Source organism: Bactrocera dorsalis, chromosome 2 (genome assembly GCF_023373825.1).
Source record: "Bactrocera dorsalis isolate Fly_Bdor chromosome 2, ASM2337382v1, whole genome shotgun sequence".
NCBI lineage: Eukaryota > Metazoa > Arthropoda > Insecta > Diptera > Tephritidae > Bactrocera > Bactrocera dorsalis.
Genome location: NC_064304.1, coordinates 26,948,063 through 26,974,040, shown reverse-complemented (window position 1 = coordinate 26,974,040; position 25,978 = coordinate 26,948,063). Strand labels below are relative to the sequence as shown.

The following is a 25,978-nucleotide window of genomic DNA, read 5'->3' as shown; positions in this document are numbered from 1 at the left end:
AAGCTTTGGTACGAATAAAAAAAGCGCGTCGACTTCACCAATAATTCTATACGTGTCGGTGTGTATGTCAAAGTTACCATAAATAATATTGCAAGTTGTTGTTTGAAAGCATATTTTTTGCTATGAAAACATACATATGTACATATATGTATATGTATATTTGTGTAAATGTATGTGTTGCTTATATATTACATATAAACTTTCTAATTAAAAGCAAATTTAATGCCAAGCCGCTTATGTTTGTGTGCTTGTAATGGCGGCGCGAGGAGATAGTGTGGTCAGCGGCTACCATTGCTACTCTCACTTTCAATTAACCCACTCAACAAAGCTAAAGCCAAAGCCGATCAACACAATTCACTTGCGCAATTACGGCGCGCTAATGAAAATTAAAACCGCCTTACTGAGAAATATTGGAAAAATCGTGAAGAAAAACGGCGGAATGCATAAGCGGTGGCATTTGAGTGGAAGTGGCAGCTGAACGGAATTGATGCAAATACATACATACATGCACGTACATACAAATATATTTCCATAAATTTATAACTTATTAGGCAGGCAAACATCAAATCCACCAAATACTAGTTGAAAGTTTCCCAGAGAGAGGTAGAAAAAATTTTGATTAAATAAAGAAAAATTTTAATTACATGGTGGAGGAAAGATTATGAAGTTAATTGAACAAAACAACACCCAAACTCACAAAGAAAAAAATAAAATATAAAATAAATAAAACGCGAAAAAATGTTAACTTCAGCTGCAAAGCTATGCTACCCTTCACAGCTGCATTGAATCTAAAGGGGACGTCCAGCGAGTATTAACTTTTCAATCACCTACGTAGTAAACTACGAGGTTTGACAATTAAGTAATGAGACTGATTTTATTGCCGCGCTTGTGGTAAACCTGTGACCTTGAAATTCCCTTTCTCTTTTTCCGGCATCCCTCCCCTCTCCATTGATATATATACCATCGCTCTAGCTTGTTTAGTTCGCCTGCTGCGTCAAGTTGAGTAGACGTGTGTTTGTAGTGCTCGTCACGAAAATGGAAAAACGAAATCAAGAGCAACGCTTCGGAAACGTACGCTAAAATTGTAAGAGTGTATGGTGATAGTGCTCTTAGTCGTGCCCAAGTTTTTCGATGGCACAAAGAGTTTAAGGAGGGACGTGAAATCGCGGAAGACGAGGGGCGGAGTGGTAGAAGATGAAAACGATGATTATTGCCTTTTTTGATAGGGGGAAACTGTGAATTAAGTCTACTATTGCCAAGTACTCGAAAGATTGCGAAAACGAGTCAACAGGGTGCACCCAGACATCGCTCGTAACTGGATCCTTCATCACGACAACGCTCCGTGCAACACCGCCCTCAGCGTGTCCCAGTATTTGACATGTCCGACATGTCACCCTGTGACTTTTTTTGTTTCCTAAAACAAAATCGGTGGTCAAAGGAACCCATTTTGAGTCGATTATGGAAATCCGACGGCCGTGACGAGGATACTCGCGGACATCCCAGTCGAAGCGTTCCAGAAATGTAACGAAGCATGGAAAACGAGCTAAAATCGCTGTATAGCTGCCCAAGGGGACTACTTTGAAGGGGATGGCAGAGTTGTAGAATAATTTTCAAATATACGGTTTTTATGGAATCAGTCTCATTACTTAATTGTCATACCTCGTATTGTCCAGCAGTTGAATTACAAATACATTTTCATGATGCTCCAAACGGAAGAGGTAACGTCTGCTCCATTCTTCGACTGTTTTCTTTATAGTGCACAACTTCAGGTACCGGCGGAGAACATCGTTTCTCACATAGAAAGGAGCGAGCACCCACTATGGTGCATAGAACTTTATTTTGAAAGGCTTGAATTACTTTTCAATTTTTAAATTTCAGCTCGCTACACTGATTTGATTTGAATTACAGACATCCAGATCGGCCTAAGTATTACTTTATAAATTAGCAACTTATTCTTCATATTGAGGTGGGATCTTGGCCTAAGGAGCCAGTGTAGCTGTGTCAACTTTAATCTTAGTTGAGTTCTTTTTACTACTGTGTACAAATTGAAAGGTGAATTTTGTCCTTTTCAACTCCATCACAGTAATCCCCTCACGCTGCAATAACCTTATGCCAGCGAATTTTCCAATCATCATAGCACTTGGAAAATTTCTCCGACGTGATGACCATCAGAGCCTTCTTCAATTAAGCTTTTATATCCTCAATTGAGTCAAAACGGTGTCCCCGGAGTGGTCATGCGAATTTGCTGAATAGCCAGAAGTTGCCCGAAGGTAAATCAGGTGAATCCGGTGGTTGCGGCACGATATTAGTTGAAAATGTGGCGAATTGATCACGAATAACCCATGCAGTATGAGATGGTGCATTATCGCACTTATTTGTTCAATAAATTGAGACAAATGTAGTAAAAACCGAAGAACTCACCTTTAGAACCTCACAAAACGACGCGTTAGATGTCACTAACAGTACTACCAACTTACAAACGAAAAATTTACCGATTCGAAAAGCACGTGAAATAATATATTTCAAAACTATTCACGAATAAACTTCAAATATGCTTTAACCACTTATTTTTTATGTTCCACAAACAATCTTACATAAAATAATGAAATAAGTTATGTCCAAGTCTTTAAGCAAACTATTATTTTCATCAACACTGTATGTGCCGGTGATTGTTAGTGCAGTGCAACAGCAACAGCTGATGACAATGCAGCCACTCCCTTTCACTAACACACATGACGTAACGGTAATATAAAAATGTTCATTACTCATACGTCCTGTAGACCAAGGGGCGTTGTTGTTCGCACATGAAATGGCAAAATTAATTTTATAACTACTCACGATTTTCTCAAACACACCAGCGAGACTAACTAACTAGCACACGCTTGAGATAAGAAAAAAAGAAATATTTGCAATTTTCCATGAAGTTAATTATGAGCGCCGGTTGTGTGAAGAATGTAGTGCCGTTAAGGCGGAGAAATTCGCAGAAATCAATTTGAACGCAGGCGCTGCGAATTTGATAGAAAAAGGAAGGATAAAGGAGAGGAAAAATTAAGAGTACGAAGTGACTTAGGTGCTGGAAAATATGAAAACAGACTGATAAAGAGTTAAGGGGAGACATTTACAAGACGGATCAGCAATTTACAATGGCAAGAGGAGGGATCTGCAAGCGCTAGCTCTTGTCAAAGATGATTTTAAAGAATAATAACTAGCCTAATATCTACGGACAAAAAACTTTGAGTATATTGTATAGGTTTTCAGATATTTTAGGATAATTTCCAATAATTTGAGATGAGATCTGCCACTGATCGCTTTGGTTTAAGATCAAGATTACAAAATCCAGTTATACATTATATAAAAATAATTGTACTCCTCTGGAAAAAAGGTCACTGACTAATGAAGAGCTTTAATAGACCAAAGCAGGACATATCATATGGTAACACCCCGAAATTATAACAGCAATTTGGTTCAAGACTTGACTATATAAAAAAATATTAGGCCTATCTGCTGGAAGATTACTCAAGGTGCTTAAAACTTAATAACACGATTCCTATCTGAAGCAAAAAATTAAATATACTCAGATTTCATTGTCGATCAGATAAGGATCGGATGGTACCGCATAAAGTCGGGAAGAGAATTATTCGCAAAAATTGCTGTCACACTTCAGAAGAAGGATGAGATCTGAATAACATAAGATTCACCCGAAACACAAGGACGAACTGAGACTGTACATCGGAGAGAGGAGATCTTAAAATACAGAGAATATTAAGGTTGAGACCAGGTTCCAGATTGGACAACTATATCACATATCTCCTATACAGCCAATTATTCCAACTTTTTCAAATTTCGCCTTAAAAATTGCTAACTCAGCACCGGTTTTAGACCCATAGTCTCCTAGGCAAAATTTTTCAGAATGATCCGTAGAGACGTCAAATGGTCAAAATTGGACGAAAACCTCTGTTTGAATACTTGCATATATTGGGTAGTCGAAAAATCCTTTTCGTATTTATAATCAAACTTTGACATCCTTTTTTGATATTTATAGAAATAAATAAATAAACAAATATGTAATGTTTTGGGCGACCATTTTTGCCATTTTTCCGCTAGAGACTTTATTCCATCAGTGTTAATCGAAGTTTTGAAATTTCCAGAACGAAATCGAGCGAACCATTGTTGTGCTACACGAACTGATACAGCATCGTCCAATTTCATTAGTGGCTTCCGTGGCATTCTCCCCTCTTTTATACAAAAATTTCAAAATATAGCGAATTTCCTCCTTATTTTCACTCATTTTTGAACAGCTGTAACTTTTTTCCAACACCCCGAATTTAATTTTGCTTTGGATTTATGAAGCTCAACATCTCACCTTTCCAACACTATATGGTATGATGTAATGTGATTGGTAGCGATGGAGATATACGACTGCAGCGACATCTATTGACAAAATACGAAAATACTTTTTCGACTTCCCATTACTTGGGAAAATACAGTAAAAAAAAATAACATCTGACAGCAACAACAAGATTATGAGTTTTATAGCAATATGAACGCTTTTGTATATACTTGAATATAAAGGTATAATCCTTTGCTAATACATACGAATATCTCTCTTAGGTTATAACACTTAATTTTACTTATTACTAGTTTTCTGTTCGATTCGCCTCCTTCGGCACTTTTGGTCGAATCGAAGTTATCTAAAATAGCGTAAAATATATTGATAAAGACCGCAACAACAATGTGATAGTTGCTAACCACTACTTTTTTATTTTATTTCTTTATGCCAGACCCCAGATTTAGCTGGCACTACCGTATAGCTTGGCAAGCGTTATTCGGAACGCGCTTCATTTACATAAATGTTGATCCGCAAGCATTAACTTTTTATTGCCATATAGTTAATATATATACATACATATTTATTGTTATTTGCATTTTTGCGGTTTTCATATTTAATTACAACACTCACATTGACTACCAGAAAACGAGAAACATTTTGTCCAACACATTTGCATGCACATACATATATGTATGTATATACGCGAATGTGGCTACAGAAAAGCGTAATTATGAATATGTAAATTGACAAAGATGATATAAAAAGTGTTCCAGTTTATTTATTTCGTTTTTTTTTTCGTGCTGAACTACGCGACGCTGGGCCTGCTTGATTGGCTGGTTACTTGAGTTGTTCAACTGTTGACCCGATATGTCAGTTTGTCAGCAAAAGCCGCTTACCTCAGCCGCAATTTACGAATGTAATGTGATATTTGATTCAATCGGTTACCGGGTTATTATAGGATCGTGTATATATTTGCATTTGTATGTGCCTATGCATGTATGTATATATAAGATTGTGTTTGTATATAGTGCTGATACGGCAGTTGCATAAGCCACAAGGCAGAGAGCGAGAGGGGCGTTGCAATAATAAGCCAGCGAAAAAGCAAGAATTGTGACTGGTTTGTGGCAGATCGCCGGGCTTCGGCAAGCGACTACCCATAGCGATCGCTTAAAAGCTTTACTATTCAAATATATATGCGTATATGTGTGTAACTAAATGTGTTTACATTTGTTTTTGTTTACTAGTTGCTTTCATAATACACATTTTTGACAAATGATATGTTTCATGTGCACTCTAGATTATATAAATGCATGTTTATACATACACATATATGTATATACATATGTACACCTATTGACCAATGATAATTGACAGTCCGCTCCGCGCTCGGCCAGCTAGCTTGTCGGCTATTGCCGGGTAGCGAAGCATTAATCATGCAAAACGAGGCTAAATTGTACGCTCGATTGCTGTTGTTGGTAGTTGAATTAAAAATAACGTTTTTGTTGCTTTTTTTGTTTATAAATTTCACATTTTAGTAGCTTGCAATTAAAACAAAATTGCTAAACTCGAACTTTACTAAAGCAAAAGCGAAGTAGTTATTAAAACGAAATTGCATTAATGCACCGTTAGGATTTTTACTTCAAACTTCGATTTTGTTATTTGCAATCAGTTCTGTTTTATTATTTTTTTATCATTTATTGGTATTATTAATGTTGGCGTCATTTATATGATAAAGTTGTTAGTGGTGTTTGTAGAGCTTTTCGCATTACCACTTGTTTGATCGATATCGCAACACATTCATTCATATAAATATATAGTAGAAATATGAAATATTTATTATATGCAGTTAAAGTAGTATATATGTATATAGGTATATATAAATGTTTACTACATTTTTCATATCTAATAAATGCAAATAAATTATTATGATAGTTTAGACTAGCTATAAAAAGGATAGGAGGTGTTAACTTTCTCCTCAGTGTAATACGATTCGATGTGTGGATTGAAGAAACAACAAGTAAGTGATACACAAGCCATACACAACACACGATTTGCAGCTTAAAGAGCGGGCTATTTTTTATAAGTATTTACAGCAGATAATTCCTATAACAACCTACACACATATGTATCTTCGGCCAAATGTTAAAAAGAAAAACAAAAAAATAGTTAACTTCGGCAGTCCGAAACTTTAATACCCTCCACAGGTACATTTTTCATAGCATAAAAGGGTATAAAAAGAACTTTATCTTAGTTTTATTTGATCAGTTTGTATGACAGCTATACGCTATAGTAGTGCGATCTGAACAATTCCTTCAAAGAATATAGAGAGACCTTAGCTAAGAATCCATGCCTAATTGCATGAAGATAACTTGTCAAATAAAAAAGTTTTCCATATAGGGACTTGAGTTGATTGACCAGTTTGTATGACAGCTATACGCTATAGTAGTGCGATCTGAACAATTCCTTCAAAGATTGTTTCGCTGTTTTGGAGAATAATCCGTGTTAAATTTCACGAAGATATCTTGACAAATAGAAAGGTTTCCCATAGAATAACTTGACTTTGATCGGTCAGTTTCATCAAACCGATTTTATAGCAATTATATTCTCTAGTGGTTCTATCTGAACAATTTTTTCGAAGGTGATAACGCTGTTTTCGATAATAATCTATGCCAAATTTTGTAAAGCTATCTGGTCCCAAAAAAAATTTTTTCCATACAGGGACTTTAGGTAGCGACATCTATGGGCCTATAATATAAACCAAAAAATTGGTAGATAATTGTAAATAATACATAAAGAGAAATTAAATAAATACCAAGTAGTTTTACTATCTTCCTATTTTCATCTAAATTAATTTTTCCATAATTCTAGAATTTTTTTGAAAAAAAATTTGTTTAAAAAAACGGTCTTTTTTTGTAAATAAAATAAAAAAAAAAATGGTTTTGAACATTTTTTTTTTTAATTTTTTTCGAATTTTTTCGAAATTTTTTTCTAATTTTTTCGAAAGTTTCTTCTAATTTTTTCGAAATTTTTTTTGAATTTTTTATTTAAAAAAAAATGATGACATTCTTTATTTTGAAATTATTTTTATTTTAAAATTAGCACAAAATTTGTCGGATGTAAAAAGTTATTTTGCAACCAAAAAAAAAAAACACACACAAAAATTCAGAATCAATTTCATTACCAACAGAAATTCATACAGTCAAAGAAATAAAGTTTTTTTCACTTTCGTGAGTGTTTTATATTTTTTCTCAAATTCCTTCTATTATTATATATTAAATTAAATTTTTATTGAAATTTTTCACACTAAATTCTTATCGAATTCAAAATGACTACAGCTTATTTTATCACCTTGTTTCTTCTTTGCATGACAATTTGATATGGATTTTTCACCTTTTGGCACACTGATTAGCCATGCGAAGTTTATTTTTTTAGCACCAATAACAAATATAACACACAAGATCAGCTGATACAACACAGAAATCACATGAATATGTATGCGTGTATATTTATGAATAAAACTGTATATGGAGAGCACACGCACACTGACACAGATTGACGATTTAATTTCAGTCTCGAAGATATTTGTCATTGACAACGCTTCAATGCCCGCTAGGTATGGGACTTTCCAAGCCGTAGCGTCGCCGATTTGCTTTCAGTACGTGCTGTCGTCACATTTCGAGCAAGCAAAAACAAAATCACCGTCAAGTCATATTAAGCGTAAAAGCCAACTACTATTATAACAAAAACAAAAACGTACATTTCGAAACCGTCTTAATTAGGTGGCAAAAATACGCGCAAATCCGTCAGTGCCAACTAATAAATTTTCGTACGAACGTGTTTATACGCAGACGCACTTGAGTTAGCAGACGCGCACCGAGTGATACTCAGTTGAACGAGTGCGAGTAGTGATTGCCAGTCACTCGCTGCGAAAAAACGTTTACATTGGAGAGGAACTGAGTGGCCGAGCGCACATGACTGGCTGATTCATTGTGTCATTGATCTCACACATGATTTTGCGCGTTTGACAGCTGTGTCTTAATTTTTTAAAATTTTTTGAGTAAATATTTTTTTATTATTATTAATTAATGATAATAAATTTTTATGGATGCTAATTGATAGAGCTTGAGGAAAATCGTGATTAAAAATATACATTAATTGGGAATTTTGGGTTTATTGACAGTTTTCAATCATATTGGGTTACTTTCAATATTCAGAATTTTTGAAGGGGTTATATCCACGTGTACGGAGGTTATTTATATTTCGGGATTCCTAGTGTTGTAATCTGACAACTCACAACTTTATCGTAACGTTTGAGATTTTTGATAGTATGCATACTCAGAACATTTTGACATAAGAGCGCTATTTGTGTTGTTTACAGTAACCTAAAATATTCTTCTCGACCAGAAAATGAAATTAAATTTCGACTTTTCGACTATTCTCCGAAAAATTGACCTCGGTCCTGCAAAAAGTTTCGAAGATATATATGTACATATTTGTAAAAAATTTTTGACTTAGTGTAGTCTCAAAACTTTAAACGCTGATAAAATTTTATAAGACTAGTTTACAGAAGCAGCTTAAATGCTTTAAGAAAAAAATAACTATGATTGCATATTGCAAGAAGACAATGATTCGACACATTGGAAAAGACGCTGTCCTCAAGGGAAGTATGAAAACCATATTGTTACTTTAGATTGGTCATCACAGTCAACATACGCCAATCCAATAGAAAACGTCTGGGCTTCAATGAAAACCAAAATTACAAGAAAACATCTAACATCAACAAAATTTCCATTCGGCTACTCCAATAAAGCTGGAGGTCGCTTAATGTGATATATGCGAAAAATTAATTTGCAAATTGCCATCCGAAATGTCAGGCTATAATAGACAACGTAGTAGACTGAATGAACCTTTGATATATTACAAAATTCTTCCCTAACAACTTCACTTTTGAAATCGAAAGCTTTATTTTTTGAAAGCACTGTATGGTTATTTTATTATAATTTCCTCTTAATTTAGTCTTTAATGTATTACGAATAAAATGTATAATGCTAAGCGCCGATTAAAGTGACTGCTTGCATTTATTTTGACAAAATGAACACTATGCTTTTTCGCATTAGCACACAGCCAAATTAGTGAATAGTTTATATATTTATCTAGTATACAATACGTACAAGTCACTCAATTCTACCGAAAAAGCATGTTAAGGCTACAATGAAGCCCTTGAAGTGTACTCAGCTAAGCACAAGCATACACATACATGCCTACTCGCACAGTAAATATGTATGTGCGTTGTATAATCAAAAAGTATTGTAATTTAAAACGTGCTTTGGGAAATTAAAGCGGCTGTGGTTTTCTAAGTACTTATACTAGCAGAAAACTAAGCAGCTATGACATAATTAGAGGAAAATTAAAAAAAAATATATGTGTATTAAATGTATTAAACTATTATTATGCAATTTTTAATTTTACTTACTTTATGGCAAAATTGAAGGGTGAAGCTTTAAAGTCTATAAAATAATTATTACTCATTAACCAAACTAACCCATCTTTTAACTATGAATTAACTAGTTTTTTCAACTAGGCAAGAAAATAATAATATCAAAAGTCGTTTTTAAGTCTCATGTTCACTTTTTAGGTCAGGGAAAAAATTAAAAACAAATTTAATAATAATTAAAAAAAAAATTAAAAAAAAATAATTAACAAAAATTAAAAAAAAATTAATAAAAAATTAAAAAAAAAACTTAATAAAAAATTAAAAAAAAAATTAATTAAAGGAATTAAAAAAAATCCTAATAAAAATTATATTTATATTTAAACTATAATATTTTAATCTTTTATTTTTTTTAGTTGCACTCTATTGAGCTACAAAAAACTTAGTGAAAAAATACGAACAGGAAATGGTAAGACATTATTTCTGTTTAAAAATACTCTTATTCAGTAATTAATATCCGTTACTTTTCCCGAACCTTGACAATGCCGTTTCGAATGAGATTATTTTACAACAATTGATGATATAAATGTATTTACCACCAAAAAATGAGTTTACGTATCAAAAGTCTTCAAATGGCTGGAAATGTTCGGTTAAGGGACACGTCTAGTTAGACAGCCTAAAAAAGGTCGTATTTTGGGAACTCAAAAAAAAAAAAGTAGTTTATCCATGGTTTTAAAATTTTAAGGATTTATTTATACATATTTTTTAAGAATAAATTTGAAGAAAAAAAAATTTTTCAATTTCCAACGGCGAAAAGAAAGTAAGAAAGGTCTAAGTTCGGGTCAAAACGAACTATGTTTTCAAATGTTTTCTACATTTACACAATGTGAGAATTAAAGCCAGGGAAATGCCTTAAGATGTAAAACGTCAACCAGAGGATCGGAATCTCAGCAATTTTGTAGATAAATATACTCCGTATATTTCATACACTCACCGACTTAATCAGCATAAGATTTGTTAGAAAACCGAAAAATATTACGAGTATATTTAGTATATAAGTAGGAGTTGGGATAATTACTGCCCGATTTTATCTATGAACTATTATCATGCCACCTACTTTAAAAATGTTCCTTGGAAGTCATTATGCTACCTCACATACAATCACCAACCATATGGCGCAAGGTCAGTCGGATGTTTGAAAATCCTGGTTATAGTTATATGGTGTCTGTGTTAAGTTTTTCGCTGAATTTTATCTATTTTAGGCACAAAGATAGACTGTTATGAGTAAAATACGTTCTGTATACAGTATAAAGTCACCCTGAAGTTCGAAAATCTTTGCATTCGGTAAATGGGCGCTCAGGAAGGTATTGACCCCATTCAACCCATTTTTCATACGCATAGTTACTATTGTCAGAAAAGGATGCTCTCTGAATTTCGATTATAAATCTCACACATTCACCGATATTTTCAGTCAAAACTCAGCTATAGATACTGGTGCCCACATATTCGATACCTAGGGGCTTGAAGAGTTTTTGATGGGTTTGCGCAATTTTTGGTGGCACACTTTAAAGGCATTATTAGTGCAAAGTGTTAGCCGTTACATCAATTGATTCCTGATTTGTATACAGGATTTCATTCATCTTCACACTGCTGGTAGATGTTCTTATAAGATTTGTACTCAGCCAATAGAAAATAAAAAAAAATTGTTCAAATCTTAATTCAATTCTTTTTTCAATGCATAATTTGTAAACCCGTAAGAGTGTAATAGTACTAAGAGTTCAACACCTTACAACTTCTTAATGCCAGTTTACTCTCATTAAAGGACATATTCGATTGCAATTGAGCCCCTAAGGGGTTAGATGGGTTTTGAAAATTAAAAAAAATCGATTTTTATATTTGTCTTATTAAATTCTACAACACTCTTAGAATATTGTCCTAAATTTTCAAGTTGATCCGAGTAATAGTTTCGGAGAAACCGCCTTGTGAACTTGTGCGCTTCAGTCTAGCTAGGCTAAGTGCGTCGCCTTTAAACGCGTTTTTTTCGAAACTGTCTTTTTGAAATAGGTGGACATGATTTCACGATAACTTATTGACCGATTTAGTTCGCATTGTGTACACATTTTTAGAATCACATTATCTAGTTATTGAACGAAAGACTTTTTTGATTCATTACAACTTATTTATTTTTTTTTGTTTTTGGACAATAAATAAAATTAGATTTTAGCTTTATTTTATTTTCTTCGTTCAAAAACGAGATTTATGTATGCACTAACGGAATATGTTTGGTTTTTTTAATTTTAGAAGAACCAATAATAAGTTATGCTGTCCATGACAAGAGCACTATTTTGTGAGACACCCAGGGAGATGAGGTCTCAACGCCTGAATTTTCAACATTTTTATATCAAAATTTCAGAAGAGATTGTTCAAAAATGTACCTTAGATATGTCATATTATATTTTTCAAATATATGATTGTTTATATTAAAATAAAAAAAATTCGCAAAAATTCCATTTTTTGTAGCCCGAAACCCACATAACCCCGATATCAAATATTTATCAGATTTTCACTAAAACATTCATTCAAAAATATTCACGATAATAAAATGTGACTGAAAAGATACTTCTAATTACATTTACTAGTTCAGTTAACAATAATAAATACTGCATAATTATGTAAATAATAAAGACACATGACACAGGTCGATTCTGACTGCTACGAACAGAAGCTATCGGCGGTTCCCACCAGCTATCACCAAAGCTAACTTTTATATATTATTTCACATAAATCTGAGGAATGCACAAATAAATATGTAATGAGCGGAAAGAGTAAACAAATCCATAAAACTATAACAGTTCTTGACAAATAAGTATAAATAAATTTACACAGCCAATTTACAAGCTAAAGAAGCGACGTGTAGGTGGAATGGCATGACACAACATAATGAAGAAAAAAGAGAAAAAAACATATTTTTCTTCAAAGCAGTGACAATAAAATAAGTATTTACATATAGTATGTATGTAGTATGTATGTGGGTGTTGCAACAGCCGAGCAACAATCAATAACTGTCAACATTAGTTTTGTTGGCGTGTAACGTTTGTAAATTGGAAAAGCAGCCGCGCCTGACACTGACGTGAGGCGGCTGACACGCCACTGCACCTTGTAATAGTTGTGATTTACAGGTATGCCGCTATGTTTGGCATACACACACATATCTACATACGAAAGATACCGTTGTTTGTAAACATAAAATACTACAAATCGCTATACAAGCCGACGAGCAGAGTTTGATCGATTTTTATGAAGCGAAATGCAAAGATTTCGAGTGAAAAAAAAACAACAAAAGCGCCATGACAGTCACTAGAAAACAAAAAAAAAGTGGGATAACAAGAAAAGTAAAACATGGAAAATGTAGCTGAACTGAAAATCATGACGGGCGCACTACATGCTGACGCACACACATATGTAAGCAAGTGTGTGTGCACTCGGAAGAGAAATGCAAATTTCACCCGATTTTGCTAAATAGGCTTTCACACGCGTTCAACGAAGCGCGCGCGCATCGGCTGCCAGCGAAGACATGGCGTCGCAGCAACAAAGTGCCGGCCCACAACAACCCAATACTTGTGCAAACAATGCAATTGGAAAACCATTTTATGCACAACCATTGCTATAACAACAACAGCAGCGCCATAATAAATGCATCCTTAACCCACATCGGCACCGGGCACAGCGTGCAACACATTCGCTTGATTGCCAAGAAAGCAGAAAGCGCTCCAAACCGAATTGGGTAAAGCCTACACTTGCTTATTGAAGTGTAGCCAAAAATACGAGCAGAAATACAGCAATCGGGTTACCTAACAGTACTTTTATTATCATTACCATTTAGTGCAATCACTGACATGCAACGAATCGATATACAGGGTGCTAACAAGGTGGCGAATTTGAAAGTAGAAGATAGGTGACTTCCCAATACAACTTTGTTGGACGGTAATATAGCAAAACTGGATATTTTTAGTATCCATATATGCAGAACTGAATGAAACGAGGCAGTAATCTGAGTCTACACAAAACAAGCTATCAATTTTTCCCGACCGCTTCAACCTAACACCTGAAAGTGAGAACCAAGTGGGGGCCAGGTAGGTAGGTAAGTAGAATGGCTGTCTAATGACGCACCTAGTACTTTGAGGCTCGTTGTAGTACCAGCGGGGCTAAAATCACTCACTCACACTCACACTTCTCACTGGAATGTCTCGTCTCTGAACCAACCTATGTTTCTGATGAAGTTTATCGATGCGAAAATTATTTTCTGTACAACCTCCGAGACGTCGTCAAGAAACACTCAAACGATAGTTGCGATTATTTCCCTAAACAGAGCTTCGCATTTGTATAGAGGAGGTTTTATAGTCTCTTCGCCTTCTACCTCCGGCTTCTACAATAATCTTTGCATCGCGTCCCTAGTCTGCTGGCATATCGCTCAATTAGACAGCACTCCTACTATACTTCGAATAAAATTTCTTTAAAATTTTAATACTCGAGTAGAGCCTGTGTTCTGGCTAGTTCGTCTGCTTCACAGTTACCCAAGATCTCGTTATGTTCTGGAACACATTGCATTTATCGTGAAAGATGATGCTAGTATTTAGTGATTTCAAAACCTCCTGGTTAACTTTATATATAAATATACTCATTGTCATGAGTATACTCCTCATCGGAACAAGAAAACTTTCTTTAATAGCTCTGAAATCCGCTACGAAGATACTGCAGTGGTCTGGTAGACGGAATGCAATTTTGGTGTTTTCTCTGGAGGGGATGACAATATTGGGGGTTATAAGCACCACAAAGCAATATGCTTTCCACAGCAGCATACTAAATGTTAGTAGTCGGAGACTATAAGACGCAACTCAAGAATCTGATGATCTCCATATTATATGGGATCACAATTCTCACGATCAAGCATGTCCAAAGAGACCTGTTTGCAGTACTCTTTTTGAAAAAAAAATCAGCTTTATCGAGACGAGTCGAGCAAGAACGTGTTTCATACCCAAAATATCCACCAAAGTCTTTCGAACGGACTCGTGAGAGTTGTCAAATTCTCTTGCTATCTCTCTAACACTTGCCTGACGATTCAAGCACCATATCGTTCACTTTTTTAATATTTTCCCCAGTTGCAGAGGTCGAAGATCGTCCAGAACGAGGCAGGTCTTCAACGATCTCTCGACCGTCTTTGAAGACTTTGTACCACGCGTAGACTTGTGTTTTTGATAAAACTGAATCACCGTAACCCTTGTAAATATATTTTCGGAACACCCTGTCACTTCTTCTCAGCAATTTCAGTTAGTAAAAAACGCCCGAAATCTAAAGAAAATATGGCAATCGTTCTCAAACTCTACTACCCACCTGCCTAGCGCACCTACAGCCGTTACTTATACCTACACGAGCATAAACGAAATTTGCAAAATGACTTGCCGTCGAAGTTTCGCTTGTTTGTTCGATTATTTTAATTAAAATTGCAAACATATTGCGACATGCCAAAGAAAAAACCCATTAACTGCAAGCAAAAAATCAAGATTTATGGCTGCAGAGGCACAAACAAATATATACGAGTGAAGTTTGTGTACAAATCAGCATAAAATTGCAACTTTGTGATGAATAATAACCAAATAATTTAGAAAAAATATTTTTTTTTGCTTCATTCTATACGAAGCGCATTGCAACTTAACGGTAAATGAAAAAAGCTAAAAGTCCAAACGATGCCTTTCAATGACTTCGCCATTGTTTATGCAATTTATATAATTAATTTGTTTAAAGGCAATTAGTTGCAAATATTAGGCAACCGAGTGTTAACACAACTAAGATTTTTTAAATATTTTTTTTCTCTGTTTTGTATTTTTTACTGTGACAAATGTCATCTGCAAGTGTTGACGCTGAGTAAGTATTAATTTGTTTACATAATTGAGCGCACAAGTTACATAATTTCAGACCTTTACACAGAGGAGGCTACAGAAAGGCATAAATATGCTTATTAGCTGCTGTAAAAAGCGGAAATAAATTTTATTTGATTTTAATGATGATATGATAAAAATTATGTAATGCATAAAATTAAATTTTTCCGCTGGAAAAGCATGTCGAAGTTCACATTCGTCATACTACATGTTTTGTATTACTTCTCAAAGTTGTGTTCGTATTGTTAGCACTTTTTCTGTCATCACGTTGAGCCAAACACATTGGATAAGGTATTGTTTTTAAAGGATTTTTTTTTGTAAATTTCAATATATTTAGAATCTCTTTAAATATAAAAAACAATAACTAAATTTCATGAAAACACAAAGAATATGAATAATGGTAGATGGACATTAAATAAAAACAAAAAAAAAATATAAATAAAATCCAGCAGTTGAACCACAATATTTTTTTCATGATGCTCCAAACGGAAGAGGTAACGTCAGCTAAATTCTTCGGTTGTTTCCTTTACAGTAAACAACTTTAGATCACCGTGGAGGACATCGTTTTTCGAATGGAAAGGAGCCCCCACTATGGTGCGCAGAGTTTCATTATGAAAATCTTGAATTTCTTTGAATTCGCTAAACTGCCTTAGATTTACATGCCAAATTCGTCCAGATCGGCATAGGTATTACCTTATAAATTAGCAACTTATTCTTCAGACTGAGGCGGGATCGTGGCCTAAGGAGCCAGTTTAGCTGCGCCAAATTTAATCTTAGCAGAGTTCTTTTTATTTTTACGTGATATTTCTAATTGTAACCCCCCAACATTTGTCGCATGTGTTTGTTGGTAACAATCATTAAGGGGTTATATGCAGTTAGGATTTTCAAAAAATCGATTTATTTTTTTGCGTTTTCTAAATATATATATATCTGAGTACACACACACAAAATTTCAAGTCGATCCGATGAATATTTTCGAAGTTATAGACACATTAGTGAACATGTAAAGTGCTTTCAAAACTTTAAACTCGTTTTTCTCGAAACGGTGTTTTCAAAGTCGGTGAGCAAGATTTCTCAGAAACGGCTGAACCGATCGGTCTGAAATTTTTACACAAGCTTCTGAACTATATTTTTTAGTAATTACTCGAAGGATTTCCCCATCCGATGAAAATTTCTTATTTTTATAAACAGTTAAAGACCCGAATTTTGGTCGAAAATCGAACCTTTTGCTTTGAGTAGCCGCCATTTTGTCAAACTTTTTTTTGCTAATTCCTTCGATCACTCACTAGACTATTTATTATATTAATGAAATTTATTTGGTTTTTGCATTTTAGATGATCCAGTCCAGAAACATTTATTATATTAATGAAATTTATTTGGTTTTTGCATTTTAGATGATCCAGTCCAGAGATATCGTGCTCAAGAAGCCTTTTTTTTGCGGACCTCTGCAAAATTGGCAATATCAACGTTCACGATAATTATTTTTGGCAATCAAAAATATGTGAATATAGTTTAAGGTTGTCACAATATACCTGCCAAGTTTCAAATCAATAAACCAAATAGTTTGTTTAGAAAAAATTCTTGAAAAATGCCTTTTTTCGACCTCCTAACTGTATGTATATAACCCCTTAAATAAAGACGGGTAATTCAATGATTTACTACTTCAACTGTTTATATTATTATCCCTTTTTTGTTCTCAGGTTCAACCAAACAAACAAATGCCATTTTTGTATGCCAAAATCTTCAAAAAACTTGTCGATTAATCAGATAATTTACTCAACATCCAAAATCTGGTGATTACGTGTCGGTCGGAACATAGTATGGTACAGAAAAAGAAAAAAAGTACAAGTTTTAAACTGTCTTTCTATTGCTGAATATTAACCAATGAGGGAGCTTTACCTGTTTTATAATTTTATGGTTTTATTCAAGCCTCCAACTTGCAAAGAACATTAAATCACTAATATTATTAAAGGTTTAAGAGAAAGATATTATTAATCGAAACTTTTCAAATATTTCGTGCTTAATTAATAATACCCGATGTAGAAGAATGCTAGTTTATTGATCTTGAAGAATAATAATATAAATGTTGAAAATCTCTAAACAAAGTGAAATATTTAGCGAAAAAAAAACGAAATCGACGATTACTTTGTCAAAATCAGTGCGTAGGGCACTTGTGACAAAGGGAAGGACAATAAACCTTAGGTCGCGGTGATTATTATTAAGTGAAATTTTTTTATAGATTATCATTATATCAGTGGGAATTCTATTCAGAATCTTTAATCAGACTTTTTATTTTTATCATGAACTACAATAACTAAATGATCCATTTCAGAATGTAATCACACATCAATGTTACAAATGATGAAATAGATGTCTGAAGGCATCGACTATAGTATCATATTGTCATACTCATTTCCATAACTAAAATTAACCCAATTTTATACCCATCTAGGAATTGTTAATTTGACAGAATCCTCCAAAGCTACTTGTAAAATGTTTCATACCAATGCTAGATTAGATTTAAATTAATTAATGTAATTATGTATATGATAAATTTAATGCAACAATTCTAGTAGTGATTCTCCCGATCTTCGTCGAGGTAATTGCGGAAGTGGGTGGTTGAAAAAAAGTACAAAATTTACACCAATGGATGCAACCGTAATTAATAAGACACGCAGTTTTACAAACAAAAATACACAATGTCAATATTTACAGCAACTATGGTGGGGGAATTGCTGAAAATGACCATTTTGAAAGAGTACTGCTCACTTTGGAGAGCGGCTTTTAATTTGCTCAATTAAATGGCACAAATGATGCTTACAACAAACGTGGCACTTGTGTGCAGACAATTACCGCCACAAGCAGTGCTGTTGCTATTGTTGTAGTGCTGATAGTGGTCTGTTAAATAAACAGCAACAGCAACAGCAATAATAACAAACAACAACAGCAGCAGTAAATTACATTTTAAGCGCAATTAACGCAATTGCAACACTGGCAAGTGAAACAACAATAACAATAATACAACGGTACGAAAAAAATAAAACAACAACTAAACAGCCAACAATTGAAGACAAAATGAAAAAATACAAAAAGAAATTAAAAAAAAAAAAAAAAAAAAAAAAAAAAATTACAATAACAAAAACATAAGCAAATGGTGGCAAAGCGCAATGCAACCATGCAAGACCAAAAACAACAACAACAAAAGAAGCTATTATCGAACCAAAAACAGCAAAAACACTTGACTTCGGTTGCACCGAATATTCAAAAAAAAGTTTCCATACAAGAAATTGATTTGGATCGGTCCGTCTGTATGTCAGCTATATGCTATAGTGGTGCGATCTGAATAATATGTGCGGATATTGTAGTGCTGTCTTGGACAATAATCCCTAACAAATTTCCGATAGATATCTCGTCAAATAAGAAGGATTTTCATACAGGAACTTGATTTGGATTGCTCAGTTTGTATGGCAGCTATATGCTATAGTGGTCCGATCTGTATAATTTCTTCGTAGACTGTACCGTTGCCTTGGACGATAATCCACATAAAATTTCGAGAAGAAATCTCATCAAATAAGAAAGTTTTTCATACAACGACTGGATTTTGACCGATAAGTTTATATGACAGCTATATGCTATAGTGGTCCAATACCGGCAGTTTCGGTAAATGAGCCGCTTCTAGGGGAAAATAGAACGTGTGCAAAATTTCAGTTCGATAACTCCAAAACTTAGGGACTAGTTTGCGTATTATATTTTATAGAGTCTCCCATCAACATCAACTTTTAGGAGTTGCAAACTGCGTGTCATATTCAATGCACGCTGTGCAGGGTATAAAAATCAACAAAAGTTGAAATAATATAGCACAGTGTAGGAAAATAATTTCAATACATTTTATGCAGTAATTTTGAGCGCTCGAATGATTAGTCTAAAGTCATTGCTTGATGGCTAAATGAGAGCTAAATGTTTTTGTGGCTGAAATGACTAGTCTGTGGCACGCTTAACATTGGCTCGAGTCACGGACTACACTTCACTTGATTTGGCTACATTGTTGTTTCGACAGGCTGATTGCTATTTTTGAGCTGTAATTGTAATTTGGCCTGTGTCTGCCTGTCGGTCTGTCTATTTGGACGCTTTAATTGAATTACAAAATTTACGCCACTGCAATAATTGTTGTTATTATTTGTGTTGTTGCACTTGTTGTTGGCGCAAAACGCTGCGCTTACCATTAGCCAACTCAGCAGCTAGCAGTCAGCTAACAGTTGGAGCTGAAGAGCAGCTGACCGCTACTTGCACTAATGCGGCGATACGAAGTCATACACGCAAATATAAATATGTATATACATACATACATACATATGTTTTTATAAGTATGACGCAACGTTATAAATGACAATGCCGTTACATATACATACATACATACGTATAAAGTGTGCATGTGGGCCATATTTTTCTTGAACAAATGGTCAGGCCGCAGTATTGCATAAGCAGGCGCATAATCACTGCACACACACACATAAATATGCGCATATAATTCAATTTTTCGATGCTCACTTTTGGTGTTAGTCATTTTGCATTTAATTTCATTTTATATTTCTTTGGTTTTTTATTGCATTGCAATGACTTTGGCGCGCACAACAACAACAAAGGAAGAGCAAAAGGAAGTACCGCCTCAAATATGGGCAATGCGGCAAGCGCTGATGCACAGCGGTGAGCACCGAAACTGCATGGATTAAGTATTATGCACACAAACACACACACATATATGTACATATACAGGTATACTTATATAGACGCAGACATATCTGTATACATATGTACATACATATTTGGCTAGCTACGCTTGTAATTGATTGTAATTGTGCGGCTGACGTGTACGTGCAACAGTTGCAACAAAGACCAAGACTATGCTCGGCACTTTGCGCAATCAGTCGGCGGTTCGACTAATATCAAGGTATGTATGTATGTACACATGTGTTTGCATATAAATTTAATTTTCTTTTAGTGATGGCAATGGACAGTGATAAATTGTTGGGTGGGTTGGCAGGCTGAAGGTCAAATTTGACTTTCAATTTACTCTAAAATGTATGTATGTAAGCAGCTACTTCTATCTATATTCCTAGGTATACTACTGTGGGCAAAAATTAGTAAAACTTTTTAATTGAAATTTCGCGCAAAAACTCATTCTCGGAAATATTTTTTTTTCTAGGATCGTATGACTGTTAGTGATATATGTGCTAAATGTTAGATAAAAATAATTGCTGGAGTTTAGCATACGGTTGGCTTTCTGAAGTACATAAAGTGCATTCTTCGAATTTTACGATGAGTGAATTTATTTATCAAAGTTCTATTAAATTTTATGTGCGAAATTAGATGTTTGGTGCCGAAATGTTCGGAATGTTGGAAAAGGCTTTCGGTGATAAGTTATTCAAAGAGATTCGAGAATGCGTTGACGACGAATCACGTTCAGGACGGCCATCAACATTAACTGATGATGAAAACGTCAAATAAAGTAAAAGAATTGGTGCTTGAGAATCGACGTATAACAGTTAGAGATCTTACTGCCATCGTTGGTATATCGGAAGGATCAGTTAAAACCATTTTGTAAGATCATTTGGGCTTAAGAAAAATTAAAGCTTGATTGGTTTGGAAATTTTCCATTTTATTCCAAACACATCCTCTAACGACTACGAAACAATGCTTTCCGACTTACATATGTCATGACAGGTATTATTACTGGTGATGAGTCATGGATATATACTTACGACCCGGAAACAGATGATTAAACAATCGAATATCGTGGCAAAGGTGAGCCGAAATCAAAAAACCGACGTCAAAGTAGGTCAAAATCAAGGTTATGTCGAAAATTTTCTTTGGCTATCGATGTGTTGTGCACTTTAAATTTCTTCCGTCCGGTCAAACTGTCAACAATGAATACTATTTGAGTGTTAGGCGTAATTTGTGCAAAGATTTTCATGAAAAGAGGCCAGAATTATGGGCCAATAACTTTTGGTCGACCAGAAGATAAGGCTGCAAGCTGGCGTCTGTCTTGAAACAAGCTGACCGATTTGCCAATGTAATTAACTAAATCTTCTCTCCAGCTGGGTTTGTGAGGCTGAGCTTGGGACTCGGCACGCAAAAATGCAATTGCAATGAAAGAAAGACGAAGGCCTGGTATAATGACCTCCCAAAGCGTTAGCGACCACAGTAAACTCACACAGGAAGCCTTGTGGTGAAAGAGAGAAAGAACGGAAAGAAAAAGTACTTGGAAGCCACACACTAGAATCTAAGCATGGAGGACAAGCGCAGATCTTGTCAACAGGTACCACTTTGAAATCCGTAGTCAATTACGAATCAGATTCATTTCTCGACGAACTAAAATTACACTATATGAATCCCTTATCGTTGTCATCCTATAATAAAGCGCTGAACACGCTAATGATCCGAAATGAGAAAGCACTTGGAGCATTTGAGGGAACTGTTTCCAGCAAAGATTTTTGCAGCTGTCGTAAGCCTGTGACCCTGGAATTTCATTTCTGTTTTTCCGGCATCCCTCCCCTCTCCATTGATATATGAACCATCGTTCTAGCTTGTTTAGTTCGCCTGCTGCGTCAAGTTGAGTAGACGTATTGCTCGTCACGAAAATGGAAAAACGAAATCAAAAGCAACGCATCGCGATAAAATTTTGCGCCAGATTGGGCGAAACAGCTTCGGAAACGTACGCTGAAATTGTAAAAGTTTATGGTGATAGTGCTCTTAGTCCGGAAATCAAACGCCAAAGCTCACAATGGTTGTCTCCGCGCGCCCCGCGCCCGAAAAAAGCTCGCATGAGCAAGTCGAAGGTGAAAACGATGATTATTGCCTTTTTTGATAGCCGTGGAATCGTCCACAAAGAATTCGTTCCACCGGGGAAAACTGTGAATCAAGTCTACTATTGCCAAGTCAACAGGGTGCGCTCAGACATCGCCCGTAACTGGATCCTTCATCACGACAACGCGCCGTGCCACACCGCCCTCAGCGTGTCCCAGTATTTGGCCTCTGAAAGGATCGCCGTGTTGCAACAGACGCCGTATTCGCCCGACATGTCACCTTGTGGCTTATTTTTGTTTCCTAAAACATAATCGGTGGTCAAAGGAACCCATTTTGAGTCGATTACGGGCATCCAGGCGGCCGTGACGAGGTTACTCGCGGACATCCCAGTCCGAAGCATGGAAAACGCGTTGGAATCGCTGCCCAAGGGTACTACTTTTAAGGGGATGTTGTAGAATAATTTTCAAATATACGGTTTTTACGGAATCAGTCTCATTACTTAATTGTCATACCTCGTAAGCGCATACAAATTCAACGAATTCGTTGGTTAGGCCTTATCGCATGTATGACAGACGCCGCTTCAACGAAAATCACTTACGACACGAAACTCATAGGTGGATGACGAAAGCAAGGGCGTGACCTCAAAAAGGATAGAGGCAGCTGATAAAGTCGGCCCAGGTCGTTCTAGAAATTGATTTGATTTTGCAAAAATATGGAATAAAACTCTTTAAAACGTTCGAAGAATTTATATTTGAAAACATTTAATAAAATATATAAAACCAATTACGACTCTATACCTACAAGTATATTCACAAAAAAATTGGTTTCCCTTAAACCTTCAAACTATTTTAGGCTCCTAAAATACGTAAAGTTCTAAGCCAATTTTATGATAGTTTTTCGAAGCATACTTTTAAATTCAATGATTGAGTACTTACAAATATTGTTTCTCTTTTGCAGAACATCAAGAATGAAGAGCTTACCTGAAATGAGAAAAAGATAATATATATTAATCCATCGGAAAATATTAATGTGTTGTGATAACATATTAAACGAAATAAAGTCGAAACACAAACAACTTTCAGGCAAAATAATATCTCGCTCACTTTGTTTTGAACTCAATAAATTTCAATTCAATTCAAGCATTTCTCTTGTCTTATTTATCAAATATCTTAAGCTCAAGCAATATAATTGATAAAAAAAAAAACATATTTGAAGATTAATTTCAGCAATTTTTCGTTCGAGCATATCGACCGCAATTTTAGAATATTAACAACAAACAGTTTATGACTTAAGCGTTCAAACAAAAGCAAAAACAAAACCCATATCTATGCCATCATAGGTTGCTATGGCTATCACACCAATTTGCACATTTATGAGTCTTTTAGTAGAAACTAGAGTCTTCGTGCACTGTCCTAAAGTTTTATTAGCGCTGTTAGGGCAATAAACCAACAACGGGCACCCGAAGGAATGATATACTAAAACCTAACTATTTAGGCCAAACAGCAAATATTGCGTGACTGAATTGCTCGCATGCTAAATCAATAAATTAATTATCGCACGATCATAATTATAGGGAGCTTACAAGAGGCAAAAATCAGAGGAAAATAAATGAGAAAGAAAAAGTTACTATCTCTCAAACCGATAAATAATAAGGGACTAGTTCGCATATAAGCAGATAGATGGACATGAATAAATCGACTCAGCTTGTCACGCTAATAATTTATATAACGGGTGATCCAAGTAGAGGTACTTTTTTCAATAGAATTAGTGTCAAGCTGTTATGTTATTTTTGTACAGTATTGTTTGGCATTTCAACATCGAAAGACTTACACGTGCACAGCGTTTACAAATTGTTCAATTTTATTGCGATAATTCATGCTCCGTGAAGAATGTCTTTCGCGCTTCGCTCAAGTTATGGTCAACATAATCGGCCTACTGAGCGTACTATTAGTAACACCAGCACCCATCTTGAGACCCATTATTCATTATTGGATAATATTCGAACGAATAGTCCACGTCCAGTAAGCAGTGAAGAAAATATAGCTGCCGCAGCTGAGAGTGTACACGGCCGTTCGCAAGAACTCGGACCTATTGAACGACTTAGAGCATTTTACTTCGAGACCATAAATTAAAAGCGTAGGAAATACAGCTTGTACAAGAACTAAAGCCGCTCGACCTTTCCAAGCAACATCGCTACGCTCTATGGACTCTTGAAAAGATCCAAGAAGATCCGACGTTTTCGAGCCAAATTTTGTTCAGCGATGAGGCCTATTTATGGCTCAATGGGTATGTAAACAAGTAAAATTGCCGCATTTGGGACGAAGAGCAACCTGAAGAGATCCAAGAGCTGTGTTTCACCAAGAAAACATTAGGTTTTGGTGTGGTTTGTAGGCTGTTGGAATAATCGGTCCATATTTTTTTCAAAAACGATGCCGTTGAGAACGTAACCGTCAATGGCGACCGTTATCCCGCCATGTTAACCGACTATTAGATGCCGGAAATTGAAGCTAGTGATCTCGACGACATTTCGTTGCAACAAGACGGCGCCACTTCCCACACAACGCATCGATCAATGGATTTATTGAGAAAACACTTCGGTGAGCAGGTAATTTCACGTCTTGGGTCATTTGATTGGCCACTAAGATCGTGTGGTATCACACCGTTAGACTTTTTCCTCTGGGAATATGTAAAATATAAAGTCTGAGCGGGCAATCCCACTTCGAAGCAAAACATCACGCCTGTCATTCAGCAGCCGAAATGCTCGAACGAGTCATAGCTAATTTAATTCAAGGGATGGACCATCTGAGAAGTAGCCCCTGCCCTGTTTTTCCTTTTAAAAAAATAGGGAACCTCCAAATGGATCACCCTTTATGTATATACTTTATAGCGGATTGCTAATAAGTAGCTTAAAAAGATCTCATTTTATATGTGTATGAATAGGATATCGATACATTAATAGGCAAACAAAACAATAATAAACAATATTGTCATAAGGAAGAAAAACAAAAACCGATTCAAATAAACAATTAAAATAAATCAAAGCAGGAAGAAGAAAGAAAGATTTATTTAACGGAAATAAGAAACTAAAACAAAAAAAATGAATTGAGGGAAACAGCAGTGATTAGAGTAAAAATATATAAAAACCATATAAAGATATATCGAGTAAAATTATGCCCGACACGCGCCAACAAGACAGCCATCACCGGCTCGTTTATAATAAACACAAAAAACACTTGTCCAAGCATATACATACATACAAGGCTAAGCACACACATGGGAGCAGGCAAGTATATGAAAAAACTGTAAGTAATTTTCTGTGTATTTAACGACTTGAAGGTGCGCCAATGAGGCTACTACACTTTCCGCAATCCGACCGGGCTCCTCATATTCCTCAAACCATTTTTTTTTTTCACCAACACTTTTGGGTATTTATTTGGCAATTCAAAATGCCAGGAAAAGCACGTCATGTCAACTCGT

At 35.2% G+C, this 25,978-nt stretch overlaps 1 protein-coding gene across 6 annotated transcripts in view; it reads right to left on the bottom strand.

Annotated features, from left to right (window-relative positions):
- The window catches only part of LOC105234238 (uncharacterized), a 186,400-nt gene that overhangs the window by 19,673 nt on the left and 140,749 nt on the right, over positions 1 to 25,978 (bottom strand). For 3 of the 6 annotated variants that reach the window (XM_049449618.1, XM_049449623.1, XM_049449624.1), the window contains exon 2: positions 23,437 to 23,481. The exons of the other annotated variants lie outside the window; for them this stretch is intronic. In XM_049449618.1, coding sequence (XP_049305575.1) covers positions 23,437 to 23,481 — 45 coding nt within the window. The remainder of the gene's footprint in view (positions 1 to 23,436; positions 23,482 to 25,978) is intronic. 6 annotated transcript variants of the gene reach the window in all.